Genomic DNA, 13,219 nt, shown 5'->3' on the forward strand with positions numbered 1-13,219 from the left:
TAATTTCTTTTGATCAATAGACATAGTTTGTAATAAAATATATAGCAAATATACCTTTTAAAATTAAAATATCAAATAAACTTAAATTTTTAATATTAAAATGTTTATATGGTAAACACTTCTTCAAATTATCTTATTCAAAGTTAGAAAGTGAAGACTAAGGAACAATAAAATGTTTTTGAAAAAGCGTTTTCTACCATGATGATTTGATGAATTGGGCATATTACCAGCTTGCTGAGCTTTTGTTAGGAACAAAATTGTGGAAACACTATGATTTTGCATTCACTTTTTGACTAGCCGTTATTGTTCAGATTGCTTAAACAGTTCAACCATACATATTTAATCACCGCATCAAAAACTTAATTCTAAGGAGTGATAAGCAATCAGGATAATAGAAGAAAAAAGTGGCTTGTCCCCAAATAAGCATAGCGCATTATTAGATATCAAATGAAATTTTAATCTATTTTTGTAGGAAACAGAGCTAAACTGTGATGGATGTTCTTTACATTGTTGTAGAATATCCCAGACTTTTTAAAGAGTACAAGATATGTGTTAAAGTGTAAATATCATAGATTATTTCTAGAAATTTTATAATTTTCAAGCCAGCTCTGAGCTTACATCCACTACAGGATGTGCTGATATTTTGGAAGCATTTAACCCATTCATAGAATAACAACTTTTAAATTTTGTTTTAGATAGATGGATAGATAGGTGGGAAAATATGTTGAAACTTTTTGTTTTTCTTTGTAGGGAATCTAGGTTACAGAGCATTTTGTTTCCCAGCTGACCCTGACAACTTACCATTTGTAAAGTGAGACTTGGTCTACATAAATAGCTTTCCTTCCTGTTTTTATTAATATCTTAGGATTGTCTGAAAAAAATAAGCCATCTTCATCTTTTCTGTCACATTTTCTCATTGCTCTAAAAGTAAGACAGGAATGCATTAACATTTGCATAAATCATTATTCTGTACCTAGAACTAAATGTGTTTTGATTTAGAAGAAAGTATAGAGGAGGTGATTCTTGTTCCCTGAGTAAAAGCTCAGGGAACGTTTACTTCCTGAGAGATGAATTAGAAATATTTTATGTCAATTAAAATATGCTAAAGGTGTATAAAACAATGATGTGTCTATTATTTAACTGTCACTGATAGGAAATTGACTGCAAAACTACTGTCTAGAGTTCAGAATTTACTGTCATCTGTTTTTCTTTTATTCACTTTTCAAGACAAAAAGTATCTATCAACTGCTGGATTATAACTTCTCCTTTATTTCTCATTGCACATGAAAAAGATATTGCCATTGAAATTCAGCTGTGACAGTATATATGATTAAGCTGAAGTTTAATTGGCTGTGCAGTGTTAGCAGAAGCCAAAATTAAACGGTTGATTTTTTCCCTCATATTAAAATAAACCTCTGTGATTCACAGTCTCAGAGAACAGAATTCTGTTGATTAAGAAAGTCTTTTTATGGGCAATAAAGAGCTGATTATAAGAATTAAAATTTAAAGATTAAGGTCATATTTTTTCTGAATGTTTTATAATGTAACATTGTACAAACTTATTTAAAAGCATAAATATTTGAGATACTAGCATAGATATTTTCAAAGTATGTGAAAGCCATCAATGATTTGAAAGGCATGCTTAGATTTCATTTTATTCGAAGTAACTGTATGCACAACAATTCACTTTATAGAATTAAGTAAACTCAACACAAAAAAGGAGTGGATGTGGTTCTGGCAGCCCTGCATCTCTACTGTGGCCCCCACAGGAATTTATTTGGTGGTATGCTCCACTTACAAGGCAAACCAAAGTGTTCCTCGTGGTGATTGGAGTAAACAAGTGCCAGAGAACTAGGACATGAAATGAGAAAATATTTCTCTGACAGGCTTTAAACTGGCTATTATTTTTCTCCAATGTCTCCCTCTGGAGTTCTTTAGCCAGACCTTGCCCAAAACCTAGAGGCTAGCTTTGTCCAGACTTGTAATTCTAAAGTTATTAGAGCTGTTCCGTTTGACTAGGCTTTCTATGATTTAAAAATGAAAAGCTTACAGAAATAGTCTATTGAAAAGATTTTTAACAGTGAAGATTTGATCATGGTAATGAAGCTTCTATTTGAACTCAATATTTGATTTGAATGGTTACATTGCATTTTTGAATCGTTCTATGAATTGAGAATGCATTGACCAATAGTGCCTAATAAATAATATCATCTCATTTTTATTTCTGGTGTGAAATAAATAGTAGTTATCAAACGAATCCTCACAGTCACATATTTCTGATCATATTTCCCATTTTTTAAAAAGATTACATACTTTTCTTATTTTAATCTATTCCCCTAAAACTAAAATTAGAGCTGCTGTAGTCATAGTATATGCTGGATATTTGTTCTTTAAACTCATATATGGATAAGTGAAGATATCTGTGTCCAATGTAGTGAAAAAACAAACAATGGTGCCCAATTCTCCATTCCAAATGCAAGGAGGTAATGAGAAATTTGAGACATACTGATTCCTAAGAATAAATGTTAAGAAGTTTCTGAAAATTCGATTGGTTGTAAGCTCTGAATACTACAACAAGGTTTACTAAAATTGTGGTGAAATATAAAAACCATTAAAAAAAAAGAGAATAGCATAAAAGATTACATTCCAAGTGCCTTCATTCTTACATCAAAGAAAACAACTTTTTGAATAAAATATATACTTAAAAATCATGAAGAATTATCATTAAGGAATCAAACATTTAAGTCTCATAATCTGTTTGAGATTTAAAAATTTTATGATTTTGGTCTAAACTCTAGATTTCTAAGTTAAGATTTGAAGCATATAACCCATTGAATTTATATTACTAATTTTGTAATTAAAGTAAAATGTTCAACTGATAGAGCTTTTATGAGCATTTTTATCAATACTCTCCATAAAACCTCCTTTAAAACAAACACAGTAAATCAAAAGAAGGAATAGAAGAAAAACAGAGGACTGTCAATTTCTCAAGAAAAACAATTACTTAATTCTCATTTATTCTTTGCAGACACCTGTTGGAAGTGGATGGTAACATACATGGCTGAACTAATATGTTATTTTTTTTGTTTGTTTTAGGGGCTGATGTTATCAACTTTGATGGCCATGTTGTATTACCATATAGATTCAGAAACAAGAAGATGAAAACACTGAAAGATGTCATTGCCTTGAAATTTAAGACGTCTGAAAGTGAAGGAGTAATCTTGCACGGAGAAGGACAGCAAGGAGATTACATTACCTTGGAACTGAAAAAAGCCAAGCTGGTCCTCAGTTTAAACTTAGGTGTGTTCTGACTGTCAGTTCTATTCTTTCCATTATGGATGTTCCCATTAGGAATATGTTCATGTTGCTCAATTCTTTAAAATGTAAATTATAAAAAAGAGCTCATGTTATATTTCAATTCATACTTAATCTATAACAGTAGGTATATAATGAAACACCTAGTCATTCAAAAAATATTTATTAAACACCTCTACTATACAAGTTACTATACTAGTCTTTGGCCTACAGCAAGGAACAAACAGACAAGATCCTTAAGCTCATTAAGTTCATGACCTAACGGAGGAATCAGACCATATAGCATTTATTATTCTTATTTTAAAACAACTAAGCAAATATGAATGTCTTCAAATAATATATATTATGAACCAGTTGAACAGATTAATATGATAAGGGGACTAGGTTAATACGTCCTGTTCAAAGGCAACAGGGCTAATATTAGAATGTGTAGTGAAGCAAGACTGCTCTGGGGAGAAAATATTTAAGATGAGATCAGAGTGATGAAAAGGAATTAGCCATGAAAACATGAGAGAAAGAAGATTACATAGGAAGAGAACATGGAAGACCAAAAGCACACTCAAGAAGCAGGAAGGATGCCGCTGTGCATAAATGCTGTGAGGTATTAAGACAAAAGATGAAGTCCAAGAGGTGGAAATTGCCCAAATGCTGTGGGATCCTGCAGGGCATGACAAATTGTTTAGATATTATTTTTAAGAATAGGAAGCTGTTGGAAGGCATTAAACTGTATGGCTTTATCGTCTTATTTTTATCAAGCGCATTGAGACTTCTGTAAGAAGAATTACTTGTGTAGATATGAGAGTCGCAGCAGAACTTCTGCATCGTTTGGCTGAGAGATAGTACTGCTTGTATGAGGTGGTTATCCGGGGAGATGCAGAGAAATATGTCAATTAAGGAAATAATTTTAGTGGTACATTCAGCATGACTTATGATGGGTTGGATATAGCCTAAGAAGAAAAGAGTAGAAATAAAGAATGAGCCCTAGGATTTGGGCTTGAGCACCGAATGGACATTAGTGCCATTTTCAGAAATAGAGAAGACTTTAGGAGGAATTCTAGAGATCAATTTGGACATGGTTAATTTGAGCTGCTTATGAAACATCTAAGTAGAACTTTCTATTATGGAAGTTGATATATGAGACTGAGAGAGGAAGACTAAAATGGAGACTAAGTAGTTGTGAATATTGACTAGGAGAAAATGAAGAAAGTGTAGTATCACAGAAATCAAGGAAACAAAAGAGGTTGTCAACTGTTGAATTCATCTAAATGTTACGTAAGACGAAGACAGAGAGGCAAATATTGGGCTTAACAACATGGAGGTTACTGTTAATTTCTACTCCGTGGAATAGAAAAGACAAATTTTATAGGTAAAAAAAAGAATGAAAGGCGTTAAGTAAATATTTTGACTAACTAGAGAGGAAGAACAGTTAGTTCACTTAACTGTTAACTAGAGAGAAAGAACATAGAGAAATGAAATGTTGGCTGCTGAAAGATCTGAACTCAAGTTACTGTTTTATGTGGGGTTGTTGTTGTTTTTATTTATTTATTTATTTATTTACTTACTTATTTTTGAGTCAGAGTCTCACCCTGTCACCCAGGCTGGAGTGCAGTGGCATGATCTCTGCTCACTGCCACCTCCGCCTCCCAGGCTCAAGTGATACTCCTGCCTCAGCCTCCCGAGTAGCTGGGATTACAGGCACCTACCACCATGCCCGGTTAATTTTTGTATTTTTAGTAGAGATGGGGTTTCACCATGTTGGCCAGGTTGTTTTCAAACTCCTGACCTCAAATGATCCACCTGCCTTGGCCTTCCAAAGTGCTGGGATTACAAGCCACCGTGCCTGGCCCTGTTGTTGTTTTTAAATGGACAAGACCAATGTATGTTTGTATGTTGATGATGTAGCTAGGATTTACTTAAAGCTAAAGTGAAGATCTGCAAGATTGGTACTGGCATTCAAAATTACAGTTTAGGGAAAGTAATGGTAACTTTTTCTTTTTTTTTTTTTAATTTAAGTTCATGAATGCATGTGCAGGATGTACAACTTTGTTACATAGGTAAACGTGTGCCGTGACGGTTGTCTGCACAGATCATCCCATCACCTACATATTAAGGCTAGCATCCATTAGCTATTATTCTTGATGCTTTGCCTCCTCACCACCTAACCCTCTGACAGACCCCATGTGTGTTGTTCCTCTCTATGTGTCCATGTGTTCTCATCGTTCAGTTCTCACTTATAAGTGAGAACATGTGGTATTTGGCTTTCTGTTCCTGCATTAGTTTGCTGAGGACAATAGCCTCCAGCTCCATCCAAGTGCCCACAAAGGACAGGATCTCATCCCTTTTTATGGCTGCATAGTATTCCATGGTGTATATGTACCACATTTTCTTTACCCAGTCTATCATTGATGGGCATTTAGGTTGATTTCATGTCTTTGCTATTGTGAATAGTGCTGCAATGAACATATGTATGCATGTATCTTTATAATAGAATAACTTATATTCCTTTGGGTTTATATCCAGTAATGGGATTGCTGGGTCAAATGGTATTTCTGCCTCTAGGTCTTTGAGGAATCTTCACACTGTCTTCCACAATGATTGAACTAATTTCCCCTCCCACCAACAGCATAAAAGCTTTCCTTTTTCTCTGCAGCATCACCAGCATCTGTTGTTTTTTGACTTTTTAATAATAGTCATTTTGACTGGTGTGAGATGGTACCTCATTGCAGTTTTGATTTGCATTTCTCTAATGATCAGTGATGTAGAGCTTTTTTTTCATGTTTGTTGGCCACATGTATATCTTCTTTTGAGAATTGTCTGTTCATGTCCTTTGCCCACATTTTTATGGGGTTGTTTTTGTCTTGTAAATTTAAGTTCCTCACAGAAGCTAGATATTAGACCTTTGTCAGATGGATAGATTGCAAAATTTGTTTCTCATTCTGTAGGTTGTCTGTTCACTCTGATGACAGTTTCTTTTACTGTGCAGAAGCACTTCAGTTTAATTATATCCCATCTGTCAATTTTTGCTTTTGTTGCAATTGCTTTTGGCATCTCCATCATGAAATCTTTGCCTGTGCCCATGTCCTGAATGGAATTGCCTAGATAGTCTTCTAAGGTTTTTAGAGTTTTGGGTTTTAAATTAAAGTCTTTAATTCATTTTGAATTGATTTTTTTGTACAGTGTAAGGAAGGGGTCCAGTTTCAATTTTCTGCATATGACTAGCCAGTTCTTCCAGCACCATTTATTCAATGAGGAATCCTTTTCCCATTGCTTGTTTTTGTCAGGTTTGTTGAAGATCAGGTGGTTATAGGTGTATGGTCTTATTTCTGAGTTCTATACTCTGTCCCATTGGTCTATGTGTCTGTTCATATCAGTACCATGCTGTTTTGGTTACTGTAGCCTTGCAGTAGAGTTTGAAGTTGGGTAGTGTGATGCCTCCAGCTTTGTTCTTTTTTCTTAGGAGTGTGTTGGCCATTGGACTCTTTTTTGGTTCCATGTGAATTTTTAAATAGTTTTTTAAAATTCTCTGAAGAATTGTCAATGGTAGTTTAATGGGAATAGTATTGAATCTATGTATTGCTTTGGGCAATATGGCCATTTTCATGATGTTGATTATTCCTATTCTCCCTATCCATGAGCATGGAATGTTTTTCCATTTATTTGTGTCATCTCTGATTTCTTTGAGCAGAGGTTTGTAGTTCTTCTTAATAAGGTCCTTCACTTCCCTTGTTAGCTGTATCTTAGGTATTTTATATTATTTTTGGCAATTGTGAATGAGAGTTCATTCATAATTTGACTCTCTGATTGCTTGTTGTTGGGTTATAGGAATGCTTGTGATTTTTACACATTGATTTTGTATCCTGAGACTTTGCTGAAGTTGCTTATCAGCTTAAGAATCTTTTGGGCTGAGATGATGAGGTTTCCTAGTTACAGGATCATGACATCTCCAAAGATAATTTGACTTCCTTTCTTCCTATTTGAATACCCTTTGTTTCTTTCTCTTGCCTGATTGCCCTGGCCATGATAGCCAATACTGTGTTCAATAGTCACGGTGAGAGAAGGCATCCTTGTCTTGTGACAGTTTTCCATGGAATGCTTCCAGCTTTTCCCCATTCAGTATGATATTGGCTGTGGGTTTGTCATAGATGGCTCTTACTATTTTGAGATATGTTCCTTCAAAACCTAGTTAACTGAGAGTTTTTAATATAAAGGGATGTTGAATTTTATCCAAGAACTTTTCTGCATCTACTGAGATAATCATGTGGTTTTTGTCTTTAGATCTCTTTGTGTGATTAATCACATTTATTGATCTGTGTATGTTGAACCAACCCTGCATCTCAGGGATGAAGCCTATTTGATTACAGTGAATACCCATTTTGATGTGCTGCTGGATTCAGTTTGCCATAACTTTGTTAAGCATTTTTGCATAGATGTTCATCAAAAATATTGGCCTGAAGTGTTGTTGTTGTTGTTGTTGTATATCCACCAGGTTTTGGTACCAGGATGATGCTGGCCTCATAGAATGTGCTAGAGAGGAGTCCTTCCTTTTCAATTTTTTGGAATAGTTTAAATAGGCATGGTATCAGCTCTTCTTTGGACCTCTGGTAGAATGCAGCTGTGAGTCTGTCTCGTCCTGGGCTTTTTCTGGTTGGTACGCTATTTATTACTGCCTCAATTTCAGAAGTCATTATTGGTCTGGCTTAGGGAATCAATTTCTTTCTGGTTCAGTCTTGGGAGGGTGCATGTGTCCAGAAATTTTCCATTTCTTCTAGATTTTCTAGTTTATGTGCATAGAGGTGTTCATAGTATTCTCTGATGGTACAGAGAATACTATAAAAATAATAGAGAAATACAAACATATTTCTATAGGGAAATAGAAATGTATTTCTGTGAGGTCAGTGGGGATGCCCCCCTTACGATTTCTGGTTGTGTTTATTTGAATCGTCTCTCTTTTCTTCTTTATTATTCTAGCTAATGGACTATTTTATTAATTATTTCAAAAAACCAGTGTATTAAATTCTCACACTGGTATAAAGAACTGCCCAAGACTGAGTGATTTATTAAAAAAAAAAAAAAAAGAGGTTTAATTGACTTACAGTTTCACATGGCTGGAGAGGCCTCAGGAAACTTACAATCAGGGCCGAAAGGGAAGCAAACACATCCTTCTTCACATGGCGGTAGGAGAGAGAAGTGCAGAGTGAAGTTGGGGAAAGCCCTTTATAAAAACATCAGATGTCATGAGAACTCAATCACTATGATGAGAACAGCAGGGGGGAACCACCCCCATGACATCCCTCCCCCAACGCGTGGGGATTATAATTTGGATTACAATTCACGATATGATTTGGGTGGGGACACAGAGCCAGATCATATCAACCAGCTCCAGGATTTATTGATTTTTTGAAGGATTTTTTTGTGTGTGTCTCTCTATTCCACTTCAGTTTAGCTCTGATCTTGGTTATTTCTTGTCTTCTACTAGCTGGGGTTTGTTTGCTCTTGGTTCTCTAATTCTTTTAGTTGTGATGCTAGGTTGCTAACTTGAGGTATTTCTAGCTGTTTGATGTGGGCATTTAGGGCCACAAATTTCCCTCTTAACACTGCTTTAGCTGCATCCCAGAGATTCTGGTACTTTTTATCTTTGTTCTCATTAGTTTCAAAGAAATTCTTGATTTCTGCCTTAATTTCATTATTTACCCAAGAGTCATTAAGGAGCAGGTTGTTCAGTTTCCATGTAGTTGTGTGGTTTTGAGAGAATTTCTTAAGTTCTAATTTGATTGTGCTGTGGTCTGAGAGACTGTTTGTTATGATTTCAGTCCTTCCTCATTTGCTGTTGAGTGTTTTACTTTCCCTTATGTCATCAATTTTAGAGTAAGTGCTGTGTAGTGATGAGAAGTATGCATATTCTGTTGTTTTGGGGTGGAGAATTCTGTATATTTCTATCAGGTCTACTTGATCCAAAGCTGAGTTCAAGTCCTGGATGTCTTTAATTTTCTGCCTTGATGATCTGTCTAATATTGTCAGTGGGGTATTAAAGTCTCCCACTATTATTGTGTAGGAATCTAAGTCTCTTTGAAGATCTCTAAGAACTTGCTTTATGAATCTGGGTGCTCCTGTACTGGGTGCGTATATATTTATGACAGTTAACTCTTCTTGTTGAATTTAGCCTTTTACCATTAGGTAATGCCCTTCTTTGTGTTTTTTGATTTTTGGTGGGTTAAAGTCTGTTTTGTCAGAAACTACAATTGCAACCCCTGCTTTTTTCTGTTTTCCATTTGCTTGGTAAATTTTTCTCCATCCTTTATTTTGAGCTTATGTGTGTGTTTGCATGTGAGATGGGTCTCTTGAAGACAGCATACCATTGGGTCTTGGCTCTTTATCCAGCTTGCCAGTCTGTGTCTTTTAACTGGAGCATTTAACCCATTTACATTTAAGGTTAGTATTGTTATGTGTGGATTTGATCCTGTCATCATGCTGCTAGCTGGTTAGTTTGCAGGCTTGTTTATGTGGTTGCTTCATAGTGTCACTGGTCTGTGTATTTCGGTGTGTTTCTGTAGTGGCTGGTAATGGTTTTTCCTTTTCATATTTAGTGCTTTCTTCAGGAGCTCTTGCAAGGCAGGACTGGTGGTAATAAATTCTCTCAGCATTTGCTTGTCTGAAAAGGATCTTATTTCTCCTTCGCTTATGAAGTTTAGTTTGACTGGATGTGAAGTTCTGGGTTGGAAATTCTTTTCTTTAAGAATATTGATTATTGGCCCCCAGTCTCTTCTAGCTTGTAGAGTTTCTGCTGAGAGGGCTGCTGTTAATCAGATGGGCTTCCCTTTGTGTGTGACCTGGCCTTTCGGCCTTTCTCTCTGGCTGCCTTTAACATTTTCTCTTTAATTTCAACCTAAGAGAATCTGATGATTATGTGTCTTGGGGTTGATCATCTTGTGGAGTATCTTACTGAGGTTCTCTGCATTTCCTGAATTTGAATGTTGGCCTTCTTCCTAGGTTGGGGAAGTTCTCCTGGATCATATCCTGAAGTATGTTTTCCAACTTGATTCCATTCTCCCTGTCTCTCCCAGGTACACCAATCAGTTGAAGGTTTAGTTTCTTTACATAATTCTATATTTCTCAGAGGTTTTGTTAATTCCTTTTCATTCTTTTTTCTCTATTCTTGTCTGCCTGTCTTTCAGAAAGTTAGGCTTCAAGCTCTGAGATTTCTTCCTCTGCTTGGTCTGCCTGCTATTAATACTTGTGATTGCACTGTAGTAGTGTGTTTTTCAGCTCTAACATGTCAATTATATTCCTCTCTAACCTGGGTGTTCTGGCTATCAGATCCCATATTGTATTACCATGATTCTTAGCTTCTCTGCATGGGGTACAACATGCTCCTTTACTTCAGTGAAGTTTGTTATTACCCACCTTCTGCAGCCTACTTCTGTCATTTCAGCCATCTCAGCCTTAGCCCAGTTCTGAGCGCTTGCTGGAGAGGTGTTGCAATCATTTGGAGGAAAAGGGGCACTCGGCTTTTTGATTTTTCAGAATTTTTTGCATTGATTGCTTCTCATCTTTGGTGTCTTATCTACCTGCAATGTTTGAAGTTGCTGATTTGGAGATGGAGTTTTGTGGGGTTTGTTGTTGTTGTTGTTGTTGTTTTGTGTTTGTTTTTCTTTTGATAGCCCTGTAGAAGTCTGGCCACTCATCCATAGGGCTATTGTGGTTTGCTGGGAGTCCACTCCAGACACTAGTTGCCTCTGTTTTTCCTGTACCTGGAAGTATAATATCAGCAATGAAGCCTGCAGGACAGCAAAGTTGGCAGCCTGCTGCTTCCTCTGGAAGTTCCATGTTAGGGATAACTGACCTATTGCTGGCCCAAATGTGCCTGGAGGAAGTGGTTGGAGACTACTGTTGGGAGGTCTCATTCAGTCAGGAGGAATGAGGTCAGGGATTGACTTCAAAAAGCAGTCTGGCTGCTTTTTGATAGAGCCACTGTGCTGTGTTGGAGATTTCTTCAGCCCCTAATCGGTTTGGGCTCTCCAAGGCCCACAGGCTGGACTAGCTGAGAAGCCTGAATGTCCAAGTTGGTGACCTGCCCCACCCTTCAGGCACTTTGTCCCGTGGAGAACACAGGCAGGGGTGGCCAGAGGCCCCAGCTGGGACAACCTGCCCTGGGAAGAAGAATGGATGCGGGGATGGGGCAGTTAAAGAAACAGTCTGGTCACACCTTGACAAAACAGCTATGTTGTGGTGAGGAACTGCCTCTGCCCCCATCAGCTTGGACTCTCCAAAGCCCACAGGCTGTGGAATGACTGAATTGTCCAAACAACCAAGGTGGTGACCCTCCCCTCCCTTGGTCACTCCATCCCAGGGATAGAAAATAGCTCTGTCATGCAGGCAGGTGTGGTTGGAGGGCCCCAGCTGGGAGGTCCCACCCAGTAGGAAGAATGGATCAGGGCTCTGCTTAAAGAAGCAGTCTGGCCATGATCTGGCAAAGCCACTGTGTTACGCTGCTGGGGAAACCTTCCTCCTTGTCTGGACTCTTTGGACTCTCCAAAGCCCACAGGCTGCAAAGGCCCAGTCGACCAAATAGCAGAGATGGTGTCTGTACCTCTCCTCGAGGCTCCATCTGGTCTCAAGAAGGCTTTGTCCTGTTGACAGTGGCTGGCTGAAATTCCAAGCCAGTGGGTCTTTTCTTGTAGGGTGCCATGGAAATGGGGCCCACAGAACAATGCCATTCGGCTCCCTGGATTCTGCCCCCTTCCTAGGGGTATGTGCAGACCTCCCGCCTTGCCTGAGTTGCAGACACCTTTGTTGGAAATCCCAGGGTGGGGTTTGTAAAGCTCCACTCTGTCTCTGTGCATGATTGAGCAGTTGTTCTGCCAAGACTCCACACAGCTCTGTGTGTCAGACCCAAGGCTCTGGTGTCATGGGCTCACAAGGAGATCTCCTAATCTGTGAGTTGCAAAAATCCACGGGAGAAGCATGGTTTCTTGGGGTGACATAGTCACTCACTGCTTCCCTTGGCAGGGGTTGGGGGTTCCCTTGGCTCCACGTCGCTCCTGGGTAGGCTGTAGCCCCATCCTGCTTTCCTTCATTCTCCTTGCGTGAAGTTGTTTCCCTAATCCGTCTCCATGTGAGAACCTGAATATTTCATTTGAAAATGCTGTATTTACTGATCCCTTCCATTCCTCTCCTTGAGCACTGCAGACTTCAGCTGCTTCTCATCAGCCATCTTGGCCCCTATCTCACCTGTTTCTCTTGATTGGCTAAAAATTCTAGGCTATTTGATTTATTTGGCAATTACCAATTTGAGTGGTCCAAACATTCCTGAATATGACTTGTATCTCATATATTAACTTTTATCACTTTGAAATTCAGTATTATACTAAAAATTGCAACTTCACTTAGGTTATTTTTGTAGGTAATGGTACATTACCTTAAAGATGTACCCTTGATTATAAAACTTTTCACATTAAAGATCTGATCTGATAGACACAATAGCTTCTATAACAAAGAAGAAAAGTCACACAAAATTCGCCGTCACTTAGTTACATAAAATATTATTTTTTACATTAAAATAAAAGTAACATTAAAATGCATGCAAAACCTGGGAAATACAAATGTCAAATATACTGGTTTAATATAAATCATGAATAAGAAATTATACCACTGCATAATAATACCAAGACATTAGGAGAAAATATAGGCAAATGATATACAAGATAACTCATAAAAGAAAAAAATATTATATAAACACCCAATGCTTAATTTTTATCAAGTAAGTAAATACATTTTAAAGCGATACTTTCACTGTTGGTATTTGACAAAATGGATCCTTTGTATTGTTCTGCAAGTCAGAAAATACTTTCAGGAAAATAGCTAGACAGTATGTCTTCGGACACTTGAAATCTCTTACAATACAGTA

General features: G+C 37.4%; 1 protein-coding gene across 1 annotated transcript in view; it reads left to right on the top strand.

Moving 5' to 3' along the window:
- The window catches only part of CNTNAP2 (contactin associated protein 2), a 2,300,337-nt gene that overhangs the window by 987,931 nt on the left and 1,299,187 nt on the right, over positions 1 to 13,219 (top strand). Inside the window, exon 5 of the mRNA XM_063815738.1 lies at positions 3,097 to 3,300. Coding sequence (XP_063671808.1) covers positions 3,097 to 3,300 — 204 coding nt within the window. The remainder of the gene's footprint in view (positions 1 to 3,096; positions 3,301 to 13,219) is intronic.

Source organism: Pan troglodytes, chromosome 6 (assembly GCF_028858775.2).
Source record: "Pan troglodytes isolate AG18354 chromosome 6, NHGRI_mPanTro3-v2.0_pri, whole genome shotgun sequence".
In the NCBI taxonomy this organism is placed as follows: Eukaryota; Metazoa; Chordata; class Mammalia; order Primates; family Hominidae; genus Pan; species Pan troglodytes.